Source organism: Atractosteus spatula, chromosome 14, assembly GCF_055471065.1.
Source record: "Atractosteus spatula isolate fAtrSpa1 chromosome 14, fAtrSpa1.hap1, whole genome shotgun sequence".
Taxonomy (NCBI): Eukaryota; Metazoa; Chordata; class Actinopteri; order Semionotiformes; family Lepisosteidae; genus Atractosteus; species Atractosteus spatula.
The window spans coordinates 27,138,189-27,157,756 of record NC_142719.1 but is presented as its reverse complement, the minus strand read 5'-3'; the positions used below and the strand labels follow the sequence as shown (position 1 = coordinate 27,157,756).

At 39.6% G+C, this 19,568-nt stretch overlaps 1 protein-coding gene across 2 annotated transcripts in view; it reads left to right on the top strand.

The window, feature by feature from the left end:
* The window catches only part of LOC148820999 (rho GTPase-activating protein 26-like), an 85,950-nt gene that overhangs the window by 57,976 nt on the left and 8,406 nt on the right, over positions 1-19,568 (top strand). Inside the window, exons 15-22 of one of the 2 annotated variants that reach the window (XM_088932249.1) lie at positions 637-724; positions 4,456-4,514; positions 5,926-6,031; positions 7,534-7,693; positions 8,510-8,654; positions 9,165-9,321; positions 16,014-16,061; positions 19,101-19,136. In XM_088932249.1, the coding sequence (XP_088788375.1) occupies positions 637-724; positions 4,456-4,514; positions 5,926-6,031; positions 7,534-7,693; positions 8,510-8,654; positions 9,165-9,321; positions 16,014-16,061; positions 19,101-19,136 (799 nt within the window). The remainder of the gene's footprint in view (positions 1-636; positions 725-4,455; positions 4,515-5,925; positions 6,032-7,533; positions 7,694-8,509; positions 8,655-9,164; positions 9,322-16,013; positions 16,062-19,100; positions 19,137-19,568) is intronic. The other variant, XM_088932250.1, reaches the window with a different exon arrangement.

Sequence of the window (19,568 nt, the reverse complement as noted above, 5' to 3'; positions counted from 1 at the left end):
GATTGGTACCCAGTGCCCCAGGTCTTGGCTGTTAGCACTGGTCAAGCGCAGCAGCTCTCTGAGCCTCTGGAGGACTGTTTGCTGTAGAAGTAAACACACTGGGGCACAGAGCAGGAAAAGATGGCAAATGAAATCAGAGATTTGGGAAACGATCGTTGGAAGTGAAAAATTGCTCCTACAAAGCTGTTGCCTTTAAACATTAGATTTGACTATAAATCTCCCAGGTGGCTCCAGTGTACTGAATAGATTTGCAGTGTAGCCTCTAACAGTCTGTAATCTTTCTGTTCATGGTTAGTCATAAAATGAACCACTGTCTCTAGCATCTCTGCGAAGGAGAGTGGAATTCATTTAAGGGATTAATCTGAGTTTTGAGCAATTTGATTAGTATCCAGCTGCATGAGGCAACAGAAATGTGGAATTTATTATGTCTTAAAGGGAGCAGTGAGTTCATCCCTCATCTTGCCTTAACTTGTTTTAACAAGTGTATAGATGGCACGGTCTGTCTATAGTGCCAGTCAATTTATATGTTGTTCTGTTTTATTAAACATTAGTGCTTTTTTAAAATCTTTGATTATAAAAAGTAGCACTTGGTAGCTGTTCATACTTTTAAAGGTTGTTTTTACCTTTTTTTGTCAGATCCCAAAACATCTGCAGAAGTGGATTTAGACAGTTCCGCTGAATGGGAGATTAAAACCATCACCAGTGCACTGAAGTACTATCTAAGGTATGCGTTGACTTAATGAATTAATATCCATTTTGTATGGTTTATTTTATCATTCAAGAATTCCAAGACGTGCTGTAACAAGGCCTAGCCAAGCCACATACCATCGTTGAAATGCAGCCAATTAGGAATAAAGGAACAAGTAATAGGTTTATTTTATGCTGAAAAAAAGAAGAGAGAAAACACAACGAGCTCCACTGCCGAAACGTTGTGTTTTCTCTCTTCTTTTTTTCAGCATGGAATAAACCTATTTACTTATTCCTTTGCAGCCTACGCATGCTGACGCAGCTACCCGCCTGAACAATTAGGAATAAGTCTGACATTCTTACCTGTCCTACAGCTGGGCCTTAAAGAGCCTGATAGATAGATACTTTATTGATCCCGTGAGGGAAATTGCAGTGCAACAGCAGCTTAACACACACAACACAGCCACAGTGTAACGAATTATATAATAATAGTACAATACATACAATACAATACAAGAGTTACTCACAGTCCGGACACACAAGAACAAACTAGAACAGAACAGTACACAGAAAATCGTATCACACATATGAATATAAATATAGATGTAGCTATAGATATAAATATAAATGTATTGCACAGGTCCCTGGCATATATTGCACAAAAAGTGGTTGTAAACGGGAAAAAGAAAAAGAAAGAGAACAGATGTAGCAGTAGATGTGTAGATGTGTTTAGTCCAGAAACAGGTCACTGTCGATGTTGCCTCTGCCAAGACGCAAGGTGGATGCGTTGTACAGTCTTATGGCAGACAGCAAGAATGACCTCCTGTAGCGCTCCCTGTCGCACCGTGGATGAATCAGTCTATTGCTGAACGTGCTCTTCATTCCTGCAAGCCTGTCATAGAGGGGATGGGAGAAGTTGTCCATGATGGCCTCTAGTTTGGACATCATTCTCCTCTCAGCCACTACCTCCAAGGAGTCCAGGTCAGACCCAATGACAGAGCTTGCTCTCCTGATGAGCTTGTTCAGCCTTTTGGAATCTACTGCTCTAATCCCAGAGCCCCAGCACACTACTGCGTAGAAAATGGCACTCGCTACCACCGACTGATAGAACATGTGTAGCATCTTACTACACACATTGAAGGACCTGAGCCTCCTCAAGAAGTAGAGTCGGCTCTGTCCCTTCTTATAGATGGCCTCGATGTTCTTAGACCATTCCATGAGACCATGAGACCATGAGAGGAGGGTGGTGGTGAGAAGAAGCTGAAACATTTTTCTGTCAAGTTTTTGATTTCCTTTTGTGTTGCGTATGAACTCAAAGACAAGGGCAGCACATAACAAAGCTAGATTTTACATGTTCAACATCATTTTTCGGTTCCGGTCGAGAGGGAACGCTGACGCGTTTAGCTGCCGCTCCTCTCACCAGTTTTTCATTTTTATCTACTTATTTATGTTTTTTTCCCCTTTTTCTTCTCGGTGATTTTAAGCACTTTGAGAAGCCACCTTTAAAGGCGCTATATAAAATAAAGTTTATTATTATTATTATTTGAAAAGAAAAAGAAAAAAAATCCACTTAGTTGTATTTTTTTCCCAATATTTCTGAGGTGATGTGATGTGAGCAGTGATCAATGAGCAAAACGTGCAGGTTTGTTGTGGATTTAGGTAACCATGTTCTATAAGGTCATGGGCAACCCTGAAGCTTATTTGACACGATGGTCAAAATTCGATGAAAACTGATAGATTCATTGTTTATTTAATGTTTTGACCATTAAAGAGATGAGGAATAAGTTCTTTTTAGTGCCTGTTATTATAAAAAAGGCAGAATTTAGGAATTCATTTTGAAAGTGCTTGTCATATCTCATATATAGTCATGTGAAAAAGCAAGTACACTCTTTCAATTCTATGGTTTTATATATCAGGACATAACAAACAATCATCTGGTTCTTACCAGGTCCTAGAATTAGGTAAATCCTAACCTCGGGTGATAAACAACACAACAGATTCCACTATGTCCTTATTTATTTAACAAAAAAATAAGCCAACATGCAGAAACCATGTGTAAAAAACGATTCAGTAGCTTGTAGAATTACCTTTTTGCAATAACTTGAAGTAATTGTTTTCTGTATGAGTTTGTCAGTCTCTCACATCGTTTTGGAGGAATTTTGGCCCACTCTTCTTTACAACATTGCTTCAGTTCATTGATGTTTGAGGGTATTCGTTTATGCACAGCTCTTATATGGTCCCGCCACAGCATCTCAATGGGGTTGAGTTCTGGACTTTGACTTGGCCACTCCAACACCATTTTTTTCTTTTTCAGCCATTCAGTTGTATATTTGCCAGTGTGCTTGAGATCGTTGTCCTGTTGCATGACCCAATTTCGGCCAAGCTGTAGCTGTCGGACAGATGGCCCCACATTTGTTTCTAGAATACGTTGGTATAAAGAGGAGTTCATGGTCGACTAGATGACTGCAAGGTGCCCAGGTCCTGTGGCTGCAAAACAAGCTGAAATCATCACCCCTCCACCACCGTGCTTGACAGTTAGTATGAGGTGTTTGTGGTGATACGCTGTGTTTGGTTTGGCCAAACATGGTGTTGTATATAATGACCAAACATCTCCACTTTGGTCTCATTTGTCCAAAGGACATTGTTCCAGAAATCTTGTGGTTTGTTCAGATGCAACTTTGAAAACCTAAGTCGTGCTGCCATGTTCTTTTTGGAGAGAAGGGGCTTTCTCCTGGCTACCCTTCCATGAAAGGCATACTTGTTCAGTCTTTTTCTGATCGTACTGTCATGAATTTTAACATTTAACATGTTAACCGAGGCCTGTAGATCCCTAGATGTAGCTCTTGGGTTCTTTGTGATTTCTCTGAGTATTATACGGTCTGACCTTGGGGTGAATTTGCTGGGATGCCCACTCCTGGGAAGATTGGCAACTGTCGTGAATGTTCTCCATTTGTAAATAATTCTTCTCACTACAGAATGATGGATTTCAAATTGTTTGGAAATGGCCTTATAACCCTTCCCAGATTGATGAGCAGCAACAACTGTTTCTCTGAGTTCATTGCTGATGTCTTTTCTCCTTGGCATGGTGTTAACACACACCTGAATGCTCCATACCACCAAACTGCCAAAAGTTCTGCTTTTATAGAGGTGGTCACACTTCCTGATGATCAACTAATCAAGTGCTTTTGGCTGCTAATTACCTTCTTAATTCCTATTGAAGCAGTAAGGGTGTACTTAATTTTTCCCACATGGTTTCTGCATTTTGGCTTACTTTTTGTTGAATAAATAATGATATAGTGAAATCTGTTGTGTTGTCTGTTATCTGAGGCTAGATTTGTCTAATTATAGAAGTTGGTGAGGACCAGACGATTGTTTTTTATGCCCTGATATGTAAAACTATTGAATTGAAAGAGGGTGTACTTTCTTTTTCACATGACTGTATGTGAAACCTTAGTTTTATTATATAGATTGTGAAGGAATAAAGCACATTATGATATGAGTGAATGTATATTTTGGGGATATTTAATATGAAACACAAAGTAGTAAAATCCTGCAGTGTGACTCTACCCCTTAAACTTAATTTTTCCTTATTTCAAAGACATGTTTTCTCAAGGAATATTGGTGTGAATGCATTATTTCTTCCTAAAGATTAAAATTTGTGTTACATTTGGTGTGAAATAGTTTTATGTGTGTTGATGGGCTATCCTCCAGAGAAAGAGCATCTTGAAGAACCATGCTAGTCTTCCTTTTTAAATCCTTCTTTTTCAGAATGTTGCCTGCACCTCTCATGACGTATCAGTATCAGAGAAGCTTTATCAAAGCAGCCAGTAAGTTGTTCTGTTTTTGAGTTCTTCTTCTTGAAGGTTAAATGATTTTTTTTTAACGGATCAAATGGTAGCTTTTTAAACCCACTGCTTGAGATGGTGTTGCATTACCTTTGTCCTCTGAGGTAGGGAAGGTTTTGCTTTGTGTTAAATTTGGCAGGTAATCGAGGAAGTGATTTAACTGTGTTGCGTCAAGTGATTGTACCACTTAAAGACAATCTTTATCTGCCAAGGCTTGTTTCATAGGGAATGAGCATTTAATTGCATGTTATTTTCTCCCTGTGCGATTGCACGGCATCCAGTAGTCACACACTCTGTGTCTGAGGTTAGCCTGTTTGAAAATGGCAAGGCAGTTGTCACACAATCACTTGTAATGTTAAATACCTGCAGTCAATCAGAGCTGTGCTGTTCAACAAACATACCCTTTTCCAGATGTTGTTCTGTGTGAGACAGTTTCCCGCCTGGACCAGATCTATGTCTGGGCATGTACTGGGAATGGCAGTGTTTGGTTTTCAGTGTAGAGGAACTTTGTTTTGTGTTGTATTAGTTTATAGTCAGTCTTTATCTTTATCTAGCTAGGTCCTTCTCAATGTGACCTGACATGTTTTTAATAGGTACTTTGTTTGAATGGAGAATTATTTAAAAAATAGCTCTTGTTTCAAATGCAGGTGTTAATCTGACTACTTGCGGTTTGAGTAAATCTGTTTGTAACCAACAACAGTGACCGGTTTATTGAATTGAATTAATAAAGGACTGCCATCCATTTTATAGAGTTCACTCCCCCCCATCCACAGATTGACCTTTCTTTCTAAATTTATGGTCACATTGCACTGAGAGTTCCCTGAGAGACACTTATCTTCTGCTTCAGCATTGCACTGCAGAGAGAATATTGGCTCTATATCTGGCTAAGCAAACAAAGCTCACTTTAGGTTTCTTTAACTGCATAATTTTTGATGTTGTTAAATCATATAGATGGCTTTATACATCAAACTAAACCTTTTTTGTTTTAAGATTTAGAAGATTAACATTGATCTTTAAATATCCATCTGCCCAATTCATTTTCTAACTGCTTTATCCAATTCAGGGTCACGGGGGAGCACTCTGGAAACTCTGGACAGATGGCACACACAGACACAAACACACACATGCTCACACCAGGGCCAGTTTTCCCTACTGCTTAAAGCCAGTTAATCTACCAATATATCTTTGAACTGTGGAAGGAAAATGGAGCACCCACACAAACACAGGGAGAACATACAAACTCCAGACAGAGAGCACCCCAAGAGTTAAACTCAGGGCCACAATGTTTGAGTCAGGAATGTTAACCACTGTTCCTCCATGCTACCCCTCCCCCCTTTAATTGTCAAAATTGTTGATCTTTTTTTTTCTTCATATTATTTCTTTCTTATATTAGAACTAGACAATCTGGAAGCACGCATCTCTGAGATTCACAGCATTGTTCACCGACTTCCTGAGAAGAACCGACAGATGCTGGAACTACTGATGAAGCACTTGGCCAGGTAAGTGCTGTGGATGAAGTATTTGTGTTTCTACAAAATGTGCAACCCCCCCACAAAATTCACACTTTGGTTTCCAGTGGTTTAAGTGAGCGTTATCAAGTGTTAATATGCCGGTAAGCAAGTAGGGAATATGATATTTTCTGGTTGTTAGTACAGTATGAGTAGGTTTTTTTTTTATTTTTTTCATTTGATAACAATAGATACAGAAAAAAATGTAAGACAAGGAGCTTTGTTGTACAATCCAGTTTGGCGTTTCACACTTAAAAGACAACACCCTGCTTTGAGTCTTTATCAACACAGAAACATAAGAGAAAACAACAAAGAAAACTAGCTAAAAGGAAATCAAAACTTCACATGCAAAACAATTTAGCGAAATGTGGAAAACAGCTGCATGTATAATTCAGACGTCCACTTAGAATTCTGCATACATGTTGACCACATTATGCTGTAGACCCACCCTTGGAAACAAGCAAAGTACAAAAGTGCTGCATCTGTAGCACTTTTACGAGCACTTCCCGTCTCTAAATGTCATCAAGCAAGTCCTGGGCCGTGTCCAGACAGACTCTTTCCACCTCACATGAAAGAGCAGAGCAGTAGCAACAGAGATGCAGCTGGTTCTATGCATCGTTGTCATAGTGATGAGCCGACTGGTATGTCTGAAGCTCATCCCTGCCTCCCAGGATCTTGGACTCACACACACTGTTGTGTGCAGATCCCTGAGATCTCTCAACACCACAATAAAGCCTCTCTTTCCCTTCTAGACAACCTTTAGATGGGATACCGCAGCTTCCAAGAAAATTACAGTGTAAAATTAAAGCAGAATTACAACATCATTATGCTTTAAGGATGGGTGGAAACAATAAAGCTCGACACACCCTGATATTGTTATAGGTCTGACTGCGTCTGACTGCAGAAAAGTATTTAAAATATTGGCCAAAATGTGTTTTTATTCTTATTTTCTACCTTTTATCTTTCAAATACAAATATCTCTTTGCGAATAATTTCGCAAAGAGGAGTATATGCTTTAAGTGTTTTAGTGGGTGTTTGTTGTAGAGAGTCGTAGACAAAATATTTAGTGCCTTAAGCTGTTTTCCTATTGGTTCCTTTTGGGTTGGGTTTTCAATTACAGCAAACATTTCATACAGTAACTCATATAAAAGGAATTCCCCATTTTTCATTAAAATCCATCATCCTAACAGTGTAAAACATGTATAGTGTAGTAGTTTACAAATGTGCTCTTGCCCTTAATGGATTTATGGATATTTTTTTGTCCGATATAACATCCATGCAGTATTTTTTTATGTAGTTATGTATTTGGTTTTACTTTATGTGGTATTATATAGCATTCCCTTCCTCAAAATTAAATACTGTTTTGTGGTGTCAGTGGGCAAAGATGGGGCAATATTCTGATCCAGAAAACAGATTCTTTAAAATTAGTAGAAAAATAAATATTTGGTTTCCCCATACGGTTAACATGGGACGTTTCCTTTTCCCATGTCCAGTGTGGCAGACCACCATCCGCAGAACCTGATGACAGTGGCCAATCTTGGAGTGGTGTTCGGGCCCACACTGCTCAGACCCCAGGAGGAGACCGTCGCGGCCATCATGGACATCAAGTTCCAGAACATCGTAATCGAGATCCTCATCGAGAACCACGAAAAGGTGAAGGGACCAGGCTAAACTGGAGGATCGAGGTCTGTCCTGTTTGTTTGGAGACATGCACGTGACAGACCTGCAGATGAAAAGCATATGCTGTAGTCACTCTTCTACCATTTATTATAGTATTTCACTATAGTTAAATTTTTTTAACAAAAAGGAATCATTTTTCATTTGTTTTCATCAATAGTTTTTACTTCTAGTTCATTTTGAAAGCTTCTGCTGAGCTTTCAACAACATTGAGTCTGCAAGTCTGTTGTTTTTAAGTGCATTGACACATTATTTTGGGCAGCACAGTGGTGCAGTGGTTAGCATTGCTCCCTTACAGCGCTGGAGTCCTGGGTTCAATTCCTGGGGTACTATCTGCGTGGAGTTTTATTGCTCTTCCCTGTTGGCAAGTTTTCTCTGGGTGCTCTAGGTTTGCTCACAGTCCAAAAATATGCTGACAGGTTAATTGGCTTCTGGGAAAATTGGCCCCAGTGTGAGTGTGTGTATGTTTGTGTCTGTATGTGCCCAATCCTTTTCAGGGTGTTTCCTGCCTTGCGCCCATTGCTTTCAGGGAAATGCTCTGGCTTCCCCTCAACCCTGAATTGGATAAGTGGTTAGAAAATAAATAGCTAGTTGGCAGTATTTCTGATTGGTGACTTTTGTTTAACGGCCCTTTATAGGACATGTCCCTCATATGTAACATGGTGCTTTGTTATGAGTCCACTTTGCTGAACGTAGTTCAGTTTTACCTTTTTTTTCTGCTCTGCTTTCTCACAACTTCTAAGAAAAATCTTATACCTTGGAAGGAGAGAGCTTATTCTTTTCTTTTCTCAGATTTTCAGCACTGCACCCAACCCCAGTACGGCGCAGGTGAATTCGCAACATCCGCTGCCACGGCGACGCAGTGCCGAATGCAAACCGCCCTCCTGCAGTGAGAGACCCCTGACGCTTTTCCACACCCCACCACCCACTGAGAAAGGTCAGTCCTGGGGTTAGCTCCCGAGACACTCTCTCCTAGTTTCAGAGAGGTCTGCTAATCAAAACAGCCCCCAGACAGCAGTTTGCATTTTAGTCAGTTTGGGGCATGTACAGATGACATTTTAAGGATTGAAAATCACAACAAGCCCAAAACACATGGTGAGCAGTCAGTGTTTGAGGTGTCTGAAGCGAATTATGTCCTTGCTTATTCATCCACACACCTCACGCCAGTGATAATCAATGTCACAACATGGGCTTCTGGATTCAGGTGAATGCATGGTTTGTGTGCATCCGTTTTGTTTGTTATGAATGTTTTGTGATTGTGGCCCTCATTGTCACAAACACAAAGAGTTTAAAACCATGCATTGTATAATTCGAGGGTTTGGATAATTGATGTTCTGATGTCATTATTACACTTACATGGAACAGTCTGTATTGCATGAAATTCACAACCACAACCCACCTCGGAGAATCCTGGTTTGTTCATTTTTGTTTTTTTTGCTGGTTGTAGAGAAAAGAGACAGCGTGTTAACCTCCAGCGCAGAGTCTATTGTGACCAACTCATCCAATAACTCCAACTGCACTCAAAAGGCCAAGCTCAACAGTCTCAACTGTAGCGACCCTGACTTGGATACAGTCATGGCGAGACAAAACAGACCCAACTCATTGTGAGTACACTATTTCTGGTTTCTTTACTTAAGAGAGAACTCTTCTTCCCTACAGGAAAAAAAAATCAGGTAATGCTGGCCTTTTATGACTTCTTTGCTTCTTAAATAACTTCCTTCAGTTCTGAGCAGTCCAGTCTGAGGTCTCAAAAGATTACCTCATGAACATGTTAAGAAATGTATTCTGTGTTGCTCGCCAATTACTTGCGAAGGGCTATTTATGTGTCCTTGATTAAAACATAGCTGTGTCATGAAATAGCAAAGTAATGGATTGTGAAAACCCTGACATTGTACTTGCTTGAAATGCAATTAGTTCCATTCCATTAGGGACCGTATGAGATGAAATTGAGAAGAATGACCCAAGGAGGCTCAGAGCAACCGAGTTTGTGTGTTATGATTTCAGTTGTATCTACAGAAAGGCTCTCATCAGCATCTGATACCTGCACCGGAGTTAATAAGAGTAAATAGCACATTCTGTAGCTCATAGCTAAGTGCATCTTCTTCAAATCAGCATCTGTGTTCTTCAGTCTTTTTTTAAGATGCTAGAAAAAAAGATAAACCTAGATATTCTCAAAAATGACTCATCTAAAGGGTACTTTAATTTACAATGCAAAACAGCGGCCTCTTTATCATTCTTGATGCATAAAGAAATGAGTAGAAGTGACATTTGTTCTGTAGTGGATGTACAGTATGTTGTTTAATTGTTTGACTCAATTTACTACACGCCTTTGATAAATGTAAGACTCATTAATGTACACCTGAGGCTTTTTCAGTCATCTTAAGCTATCTTTAAAAACACCCACAATTAATTATTTAGATGTGTTTTTGTGTGGGAAGTTAGATGTAGAGTGTAGCTTTGAGATTTCAAAGGGTGTTTGGATGCATTTGTAGATGGATAAGTGCAACATGACCCATTCATTCATTTTCTAACCACTTCATCCAATTCAGAGGGAGTTGGAGCCTATCCCGGCAAACAACAGCTACAAGGCAGGCTACAATCTGGATGGGATGCCAGTCTATCGCAGGGCACAAACAGACATAAACACACACTCACACCGGGGCCAGTTTTGCTGGAATCCAATTAACCTACCAATATGTCTTTGGACTGTGAGAGGAAACCCACAAACACATGAGGAGAACTCCACACAGAGAGTACCCCAGGTCTGGAATTGAACCCAGGGTCCCGGCACTAACCATGATAACCACCGCGCCACCATGCTGTTCACAATGTGACGCATGAGGCATAAACAGGACTCTTTTAATGCAAATAAACTCAATTCAATTTCTTTCTCAATTTTTTGCCAGAACAACGTTGCAGGTGATTCACCACCAAGAGAGTCATTCTGACCCCTACAGTGCTGGGTCATGATCTGGTGCTTTAACGTTTTCTTTTCTCATTTTAAGCGTCTTCTTTATTCTATTTTGATGTTGAAGTTTTAAAGGACAACTGTAAAAAATGGCTTGATTTATTCCCCGGGATAGATACAAACCGGCAATAAAAGCCCCAAGTGAGTCAGCATTCCTCTGTTGTCTTGGAAATCTTCTATTAAAATATTTCCTTTCCCACCGCTACACATAGAAGAGAGATGAGTCACTGTAAGGACAAGTCGAGACACGTTTCCAGACGTTTAGAGAAAAATAAAAGCCTCTCGTTTTCAGTTTTGGTGTCTTTTTTTTTTAAATTCCTCATTCTTGGAGCTTGCACATCCCAGACAGTGATAAAATGAAAAAGATTGTGGCTTTTCAGGCTATACACAAGGCTCATCACTAGAAATTGGGGGGTAGGAAAGAATGAAGTCTGCACTTACAAAGCAATCCCGCCCAAGAGATGCATAATGAGAATGTCTCTGACTATTAATGATCAATCACTACATCTGTAGTCTCTCTCTTTTCTACAGAGATAGAGAAGCAAGAAAGACAAAGGAAATTAGAGGACGTGAGCAAAAACCACAGAACAGGAAAAACAATGTAATCTTGATGGGATAAAATATTAATTTTTAAAGATGCAGATTTTTTTCAGAAAAATTAGACACAAAATATCATATACAACTATGTACTTGTTGTAATCTTTCCTTATACACCTTTTTGTATACATGTTTTTTGCTAACATGTCATTTCTATATCTGCTCCGAACTGGATTCATACTCTTAGCCTTTGAAAGTTTATTTTCAATTTTACAAATGTGTTATGCAGAAAAGGATAGGGTGCTACTAGAAATCAAATGCTATTCTGTTATTGGATGGATCACACAATGATTTCCAGTATTTTAGAAATTCTGCAATTATATTGGACAGAATGAACAAGAGTCATATTCGTGTGCCACCCTGAGTATCAAGCATTTAAAATGATATTTTAGTATCAGGGAATTAGTTTATGAGACCGCAGATGCACTGGGTTTCAGTGAAGAACTGGCACCACCTAACATTTTCTGTCTGGGACCCAGTAGTGGTGAAACAGGTATAATAAGGTAAGATTTAATTTGGCTGCAAAACAAGGTTGCACATTTAATAACGCTCTTAGGGCGCAGTGCCGAAAAGCACAAAAAGGTAAGGCTAGGTATAATTTAATGACAGTGTGAGAGATTGATGGGGACTGCTAAGCCTGAGTGTGATTTAATTATAGGCACAGAGAAAGGTGGCAGTGGGAAGCTCAGGTTTCAGAGAAGCTGAGCAAAGTATCTGGTCGCGAAGGACGACAGAGATTATGAATTCCAAATAAAAGTCTTTAGCCGAAACTAGCTAGCGCCAAGTAAATATCTCAAAAGTATTGCCTTTTGTTTCAAGAAAAGAAGAGCCATGTCACATTTCTCTGCAACTGACAAATCATATCTACCAAATGCAGGAGTTAAATGCAGATGCAAATAATACCTCTGAAAGCCTTTGACACTGATCATTCTAATATGTTCTATTATTAATAATGGGATATTAATAATATTGATCTTATTATCAATATTGATAATATTGATCCTGTGGCTGTCATTAAAAACCAGACATCCCCAGTTGCTTCTGTGTGGACACCCTCACTCAGAGAAGAAGCTGCAGACGTCCTATTTATAGGTGTGAACAGCAGCACTGCATGATTCTGCGGTCACTGTTACTTGACACCTTGTGTGAATGAAGTGTTGTTTACTCTTACCTTCTAATGATCTGTAGCTTGTTGGATTGTTTGTCCAGCTCTAAACTGACTTGTGGATGTAGCCAAACCTGCTGAAGATTTTCCAGCTGCTGAAACTGTACTGAGAATGGAGGATTAATTAATTGCTTACACTTATATAGCGCTTTTCTGGACACTCCACTCAAAGCGCTTTACAGGTAATGGGGACTCTCCTCCACCACCACCACCACCAATGTGCTGGATGATGCGACGGCAGCCATAGTCCCCACATGGACTGCAGGGTGAGCGCCCCCTGTTGGCCCCACTAACACCTCTTCCAGCAGCACCCTTAATTTTTCCCAGGAGGTCTCCCATCCAGGTACTGACCAGGCTCACACCTGCTTAGCTTCAGTGGGCCTCCAGTTGTGAGTTGCAGGGTGATATGGCTGCTTCTGTGAGTTTTAATAACAAACAATCCGTATACGGATTTCAGGGTAAGGTCTTTGGAAAAAGTAATTTGTCCTTGGGCTTCTTAACTCCTGTAGTAGACATTTTATGATGTTTTTTCCTTTCTACTCCATAATAAGTTTTTAATAAAAGTCGTGACATAATACTAATATGCAAGTTTTTGCTTTATTGTACTGAATCACTCAATTGTGGGTATTTAAAGGCTTTCTCTGGGAAGTGCATTTATTCATCACCTCTTTCAATCCAATCCCGATTCCTTCATAAATATTTCCTTTCACAGTGCCGGAGTAAATACTGTCCTCTAGTTTCATCAGACAGAAGGGAGAATTTTTTTACATCTTTGTGTCCAAAAAAAGGGAACTGTTTGAAAAGTGCTGTACCTACAAGGTTCTGTGGCTGTTCTGCTTCCAGAAGGTTTGTTGTGAAGATCACTTGTTTTGACGGTCTGTGGCTGAGGGCTGTAAAAACAAATGTTGCCAAGAAATTAGATCATTTATAGAAAATTTAAATCACAAAGAAATGAAAGTGAAGAGGAAGGGGGGGATTCATTATTTTTTTTAATCTGAAGTTTGTTTCTTTCATGAGGCAATTAAAGTTTTTGTGTTCTTTTCCTCTTGAAATACGGTGTCTACGAGGGAGAGTATGAGGGCCTGGACGAGGGTTTGTGTAGAATAGCTGGTAATCAAGGGCTGGATTTTGCCGATTTTGCACAAAAGTAGGAAAATGACAGGGAAGAAAAGTGATTGGAGGAAGAGGGGTTCTTGGCAGTGAAGGAGGGTTATAAAGTGGTGGGAGTCAAGACAAAAAGTTATAAAGAGGTCCATAAAGAGGGAAGAATAGGAAGGGGAAAAAACGTTACATTTTGAAGATTGAGTTTAAGATGATGGGAGCTAGTTCAGTAGGAAATGGCAGTGAGACAGGCAGAGGCATTGGAGGAGGTATAAATGTTGATGGCTGGAAAGAAAAGAAGGTTTGAGTACTATATCCATCCATCCACTTTCTAACTACTTCATCCAGTTCAGGGTTGCGGGGCAGCCACAGCCTTTCCCAGCAAACAACAAGCACAAGGCAAGATACTCCCTGGATGGGACATCAGTCCATTGGAGAACACATATTGACACACACTCAGACACACTCCCACCAGGGCCTGTTTTCCCAGAAGCCAGTTAACTTACCAATATGTATTTGGGTGATGTGAGGAAACCAGCACAACTGGAGAAAAACCATGTGAACATGTGGTGAACATGCAAACTCCATGCAGATAGCACCCCAGGAATTGAACCCAGGTCCCCCAGCAATGCAGGGCAGCAATGGTAACCACTGTGTCACCACGCTGCCCCATTATTCACAAAAAAATAATAACAAAAAGCCTAAGGAGGAGCTGGGTGAAGAGCCCACAGGAAAGGGATTTCTCATATTAATAGGGCTACTCTTGAGCACTGAAGAGCAGTTGGGCTATTGGAGTTGGTGCTAAGTAGCACAACACTTTAGTATTGTTCTGAGATAGTATCCACAGAGTCGTGGGAAAGGGGGTGAGGATAGAATATACAGTAGGAAACATCATGAATGGCACCCAGGACAGAAACCTGTGGGACACCAGTGGACAGAAAAGAAACAGAGAGTGAGTCTCTCCAGGAAGCTGTGATTCATTTCAGCCTAGTCTTATAGGTACAGTACATGAACAACACATTATGTGCCTCGTGGGTCTAAATGAATCCTATTAGTTTACCATCCATTTGTTGTCCTTGGGTAAGGTACTGAAATATGACATCCAATATGATTTCTATACTGACATCTGATTTTAAGTTACCTTACTTTTAACTTGACAGCGAGTCTGCTCAATTCATGACATGTCATTTCATGACAAAGGTTGAAAACTATAGGTTACCAAAGCTTTTCTGTCTATGCATCTAAGCCTGTGTCCATATGAACCTTGTCTTTCAGGCTACATTTATGTAGAGACTATGTAGAGACTTTACATAAAAAAATTATTAGCTTGATGTGTGTTATTATATATGTAATCTTGTACAGTGCAAATCATGAAATGACACTCAATAAATAAAATATACAGTAGTTGATTGGTAACAAGTGTGATCGCCATCAATTCTGAATCTCCTCAGGCTTACTTCACTGTAATGATTCAGAGATTAGAACTAGTGACCTTTCTGTATTGACATCATTACAGTTTGATGTAAATCAAGAGAATATTTATTCAGTGATCTGTAATGACATTTCTACTCTTTCACACATCGTGGTTCGCTTCCTAACAGCTGTTCTTCAGTCCCACACCTCCAACATGCACTAGTGCTGTACACAGAACATGCCACTACTTTTGGTCTCTTAGTTTATTTAGATTATTTTTTGTTGGCTGGGTCCAATGTTGGATAAGTGTGACTCATGCATATTAAATGTCTCACAGTAATTACAGTACAGTAACTTGCATTCGATTTCTCTCGAGACAGCTTTCTTATTATTATTATTTCCCATGATTCAGTCACAAAGAAATGAAGTATCACTCTTATCACTTGGAATTACACTTGTTTTAATTCCAGGGCGGAGCGGTGGCTCTGTGGCTAAGGATCTGTGCCTGTGGCTGGAAGGTTGCTGGTTCAAATCCTACAGCCGGCAGAGGAATCCTACTCCGTTGGGCTCCTGAGCAAGGCCCTTAACCCCAACTGCTCCAGGGGTGCCATACAATGGCTGACCCTGCGCTCTGACCCCAAACTCTCTCCCTATCTGTGTGTCTCATGGAGAGCAAGCTGGGGTATGTGAAAAGATAATTCCTAATGCAAGAAATTGTAAAGGGTTAATAAAGTGATGTTGTTATTATTATTGTTTTGATTAGAGTTGTGTGTTAAATATCAAGTTGAAGTTGGCAAAAAAATAAATGAAATGCAATTAATAGTGTGTAAGTCACGTACAGTACAGTACATACCTACCTGGGAGAACAAGCTTCAGTGAAGTCCGGGGGCCACCAAACTACTGACTTCAAGAGAAACTGGAAAATTCAGGCGTTCAAGGATGGTGGTTTTTCTTTGGCCTGAGTCAAGCCCGCAGTGGCACAGTGAAATGCAGAGAGGTTGATCTGCAAGTTTTTTCATGACCAATTCTCTCTTGGTTTGTCTCCTTCCCAGGGTGCTGTGGCCGAAATATGCCACGCTTTCGGGTGCCTTTCGCAAGAGGTGACAAGTAAAATTTCAGGTTTTTTTGGGGGGTGGAAGAGCCATGTGGCTTTCTATTTCCGCACAAAATGGTGGAGGTCACACAGCTCAGTCTCGGCTCCGGGGCCACTGCTGCTGTCTGGGGGTCTGCTTAGGCACTTTGGGCTCGTGACTGTGGTGCATCCTGGAGAGCTATAGGCATGGTGTGGGCAGATGCCTTCACATGGAAGTGTAACGTGCATTTTCTGTGTGGGAAGCTGTGATTCATTTCAGCCTTGTCTCATTCATGTGGCAGACGATGAAGTTAAAGACGCAGTGTCTCTTTTCTGAGATTATGAGCCCAACCAAAAGCAGTGCAAAGGTATTAATAATGCACGGAGCATGGAAATTTGAGAGAATTTTAATTGATAATGTGATGTGAAGGCATTGGAATTTCCTAATTAAAATTTTTAAGCCATTCTAACATTTTCATTACATTGGTATTATTCATTGAACATTAAAAAAAAAGCTATATCCCCAGTGATCTGATGGTGATGTGTATGGATACCCTTTTGTTTCATTCATTTATCTCTGATTAATAATTGCAGTCTTTCAGAGCTGCCTGTTTCATTTCTGAACAAGTCAGGAACAGTTTATATGGCTCTTTGTCAGTGGTGTGGAATTTATGATCCTGGTGGATTGCATTGAGAAGAAATTGTTTATAAAACAATTGGGGAAAAATGCATGGTAAATTTGTTTTGTCAAGCAATACTGTTATTTTACTGTGGCCTTGTTTATTAATAGATACAAAAATAAATCCAAAATGCTGTGCATAACAGTCCAAAGAGATTGAGATCTAGATCCTTTTTATAGAGCCTTAACATTTGACTGAGAAGTCCAAAAGTATACTGAGCAACAAAAAATAAACTTGCCATTCTGTGCATTGATATATATATATATAAAATAGATGTGACAAGTTTTGGATATTGATTAAATGTTTTTAATTTTCAGTATGTGATCATTCTTGACTGACTGTGATACTTTAGATTGAGTTTGACAGTTGCAGAAGCTTTAAATTACCTCATTATTAAGATAGTGATGAGGTGATTTAACCCATTACATGTTCTTCCTAGCAAAAGTCAAGAAAGAAAAGCAGTACGTCCCATTAATTAAGAGAGCAATGCCTTCATGCTATTGCTATGTTGTAGCAACACAATGAATCAAGGCTTTATGTAGGTGAGACAGATGAATGTCAGCAGGTGTTGTACAGATGGGCTGGACCATATACTGTGCTCATTGCTGTGTACAACAGACTGATCACTGGTGAGGTTCAAGTGTGATGACCTGGGCAGGAATGTCTAGTTGTTGCAGAACTTCACTTGTGGTGATTAAAGGCATGACATTGATCAAGCTCTGCGACACCACTTGCTTCCCTTCCTGATAGTGTAACATGTACAGAATGCTTGTGAGTGCCCTGCTTGTTCCACTGAACATTTGTGGGATGCCCTAGGATAACATATGGAGACCAGTGAACCTGGACCTGCTTATCCAGGCTTTACAAGAGTACAGGGACAGAAGCTCACAAGACAGTGTGCAAGCAGATGTACAGCTTGTGTTCCAGTGGTGCCCACACACGCTACTGGCTTGTGACTTTACCAGTAGATGCACTGTTGATCCGTGATCCGCAGAGTGAATTTATATGTCATGTATGTTCCAAAACATTTTTTTTTGCAGTTTAATGAGAAGTGAGAAGTTTAATTTGATGCTCTGTGTATTTTCAATTGTTCAGATATTGAAAAACAACTTTCGTGCATTTTTTGCTTTCTGCAAGGACTGTTATTACAGGGCTTGACACAGGGTATCAAGTTCTTAAATGTTTCTGCTAGGAAAAATCTTGAAGTTGACCATCAGTCACTTGTATTCACAGAGATGATTCATTAATTTGTTCTTGGATAACAGAGGAGAACGGGATGCTTTCTCAGTTCTTTGCATTGTTTGGTTTAATCAGAGGAAATGGGACACTGCTGCTTTAAGTCTTTAATACAATTAATTGAATTGAATTGGTAATCTGGGGGAATATTGTGATATTTTGCTTTGGATTATGCTCTAATCGCCAATAATAAATGCTTCTTAATCAGACATGAATTTTAATTTTGTTGAAATGAACAGGGTGCATATGCAAAAAAAGTTATACCTTTGTGCAAAGACTTAGCCTTTTATTAATTTTTTCTCTCAAGTTCATAACATGTACTTTACTGCTAAGGGCATTAAAAGAAAGGTAGGATTTAAAATTGCATTAGATTACATAGTATGTTGCGGAGCTCTGATTTTAATTTCGTTTTTCAACATTTTGGGGACATGGGAAATGTGTGTTTTCTAATTTAAATTTTGGCATGACTTCTAATTTGTTAAATTGGACTCCCATGTACTGCCATGTACAAAAATAACTATTCTAAATGTCAATCCACTGGTGTCTGACCACTGGCATAGAGATCTTTTTGTCACTATAGGCTCTATATTTTATAAGGTGGAATGCCTACTGCTGATGACTAATGCTAAGGTCATTGTGAACGCTAGTGAATGACCTACATTGAAAGACAGGGGCCATTTTTGATAAGTACAGTGCTATTTTTACATCTGGCAGTGCACAACCTAGACTCTACAAAAAAAAAAAAGCACTGCAGTTGGGACATGTCATTTGCCATCATATTAACAAAGCAGCTCATTTTCTTGGGTTTGGTCTCCTGCGGCACATGGATGGTTTGTAAATATTCAAAAAAATAAACAATATCATAACAAGGCCAGTGTAGTCTTAAAGTGGTAGTGCTCTAATTTTTCAGACTTCAAATACGGGTATAAAAACTATTACATAGAGGTGAGAACTAAATATGTCGAGATACGAAATTTGTCACATCGGTGATGGGGAGGTAGCTGCCTCTTTAAAACTATTAATTTGGTAGCTGATGTTATACTGTACGCTGAAGCACACAGAGTAAAATGCACCATATGGTTAGAGCTGAGTGGAAAACTTAGGTTTCCTTCTATTATTCAGTGTTAATGTGGTTTTCCTCTTCCTTTTAGGTTGAACCCAAAGAACAGATCAAGTGTCCCACTAAGGTATGACTGGTTTTGCTCAGTGCTCATTAACGTACAGTACATCATTTATGTTAATGTTCCTTTTGATTTGGTTTGTTCTTGTTGAAGGGTGCTTTAAAATAAATTGTTAGCCATCCTCAATGATTGATGTACAAAATACCTCTTCATTCATGCGGCTGTTAAAAATGTACAAAAATGCATTAATGTTATAATTTGGTCAGTTGCAGTGCATGCTGGGAAGTGAATTTAATTTATACTCTTGTTGGAGAAGTGTGCACATTCTCTTCTTGCTAATGATGGGTGCACAAAGCCTCTGAATGAACAGCTGCCAGTGTCAGCAAGGGTCCGGGAGACAAAATAAGGTTCTGACTGATTTCTAGGTTAAAGGAATTGCTTTCACAAAACCTGAGGAGGATGTTTTAGCTACCTTGTGACAAGTCCTGAACAGTGGAG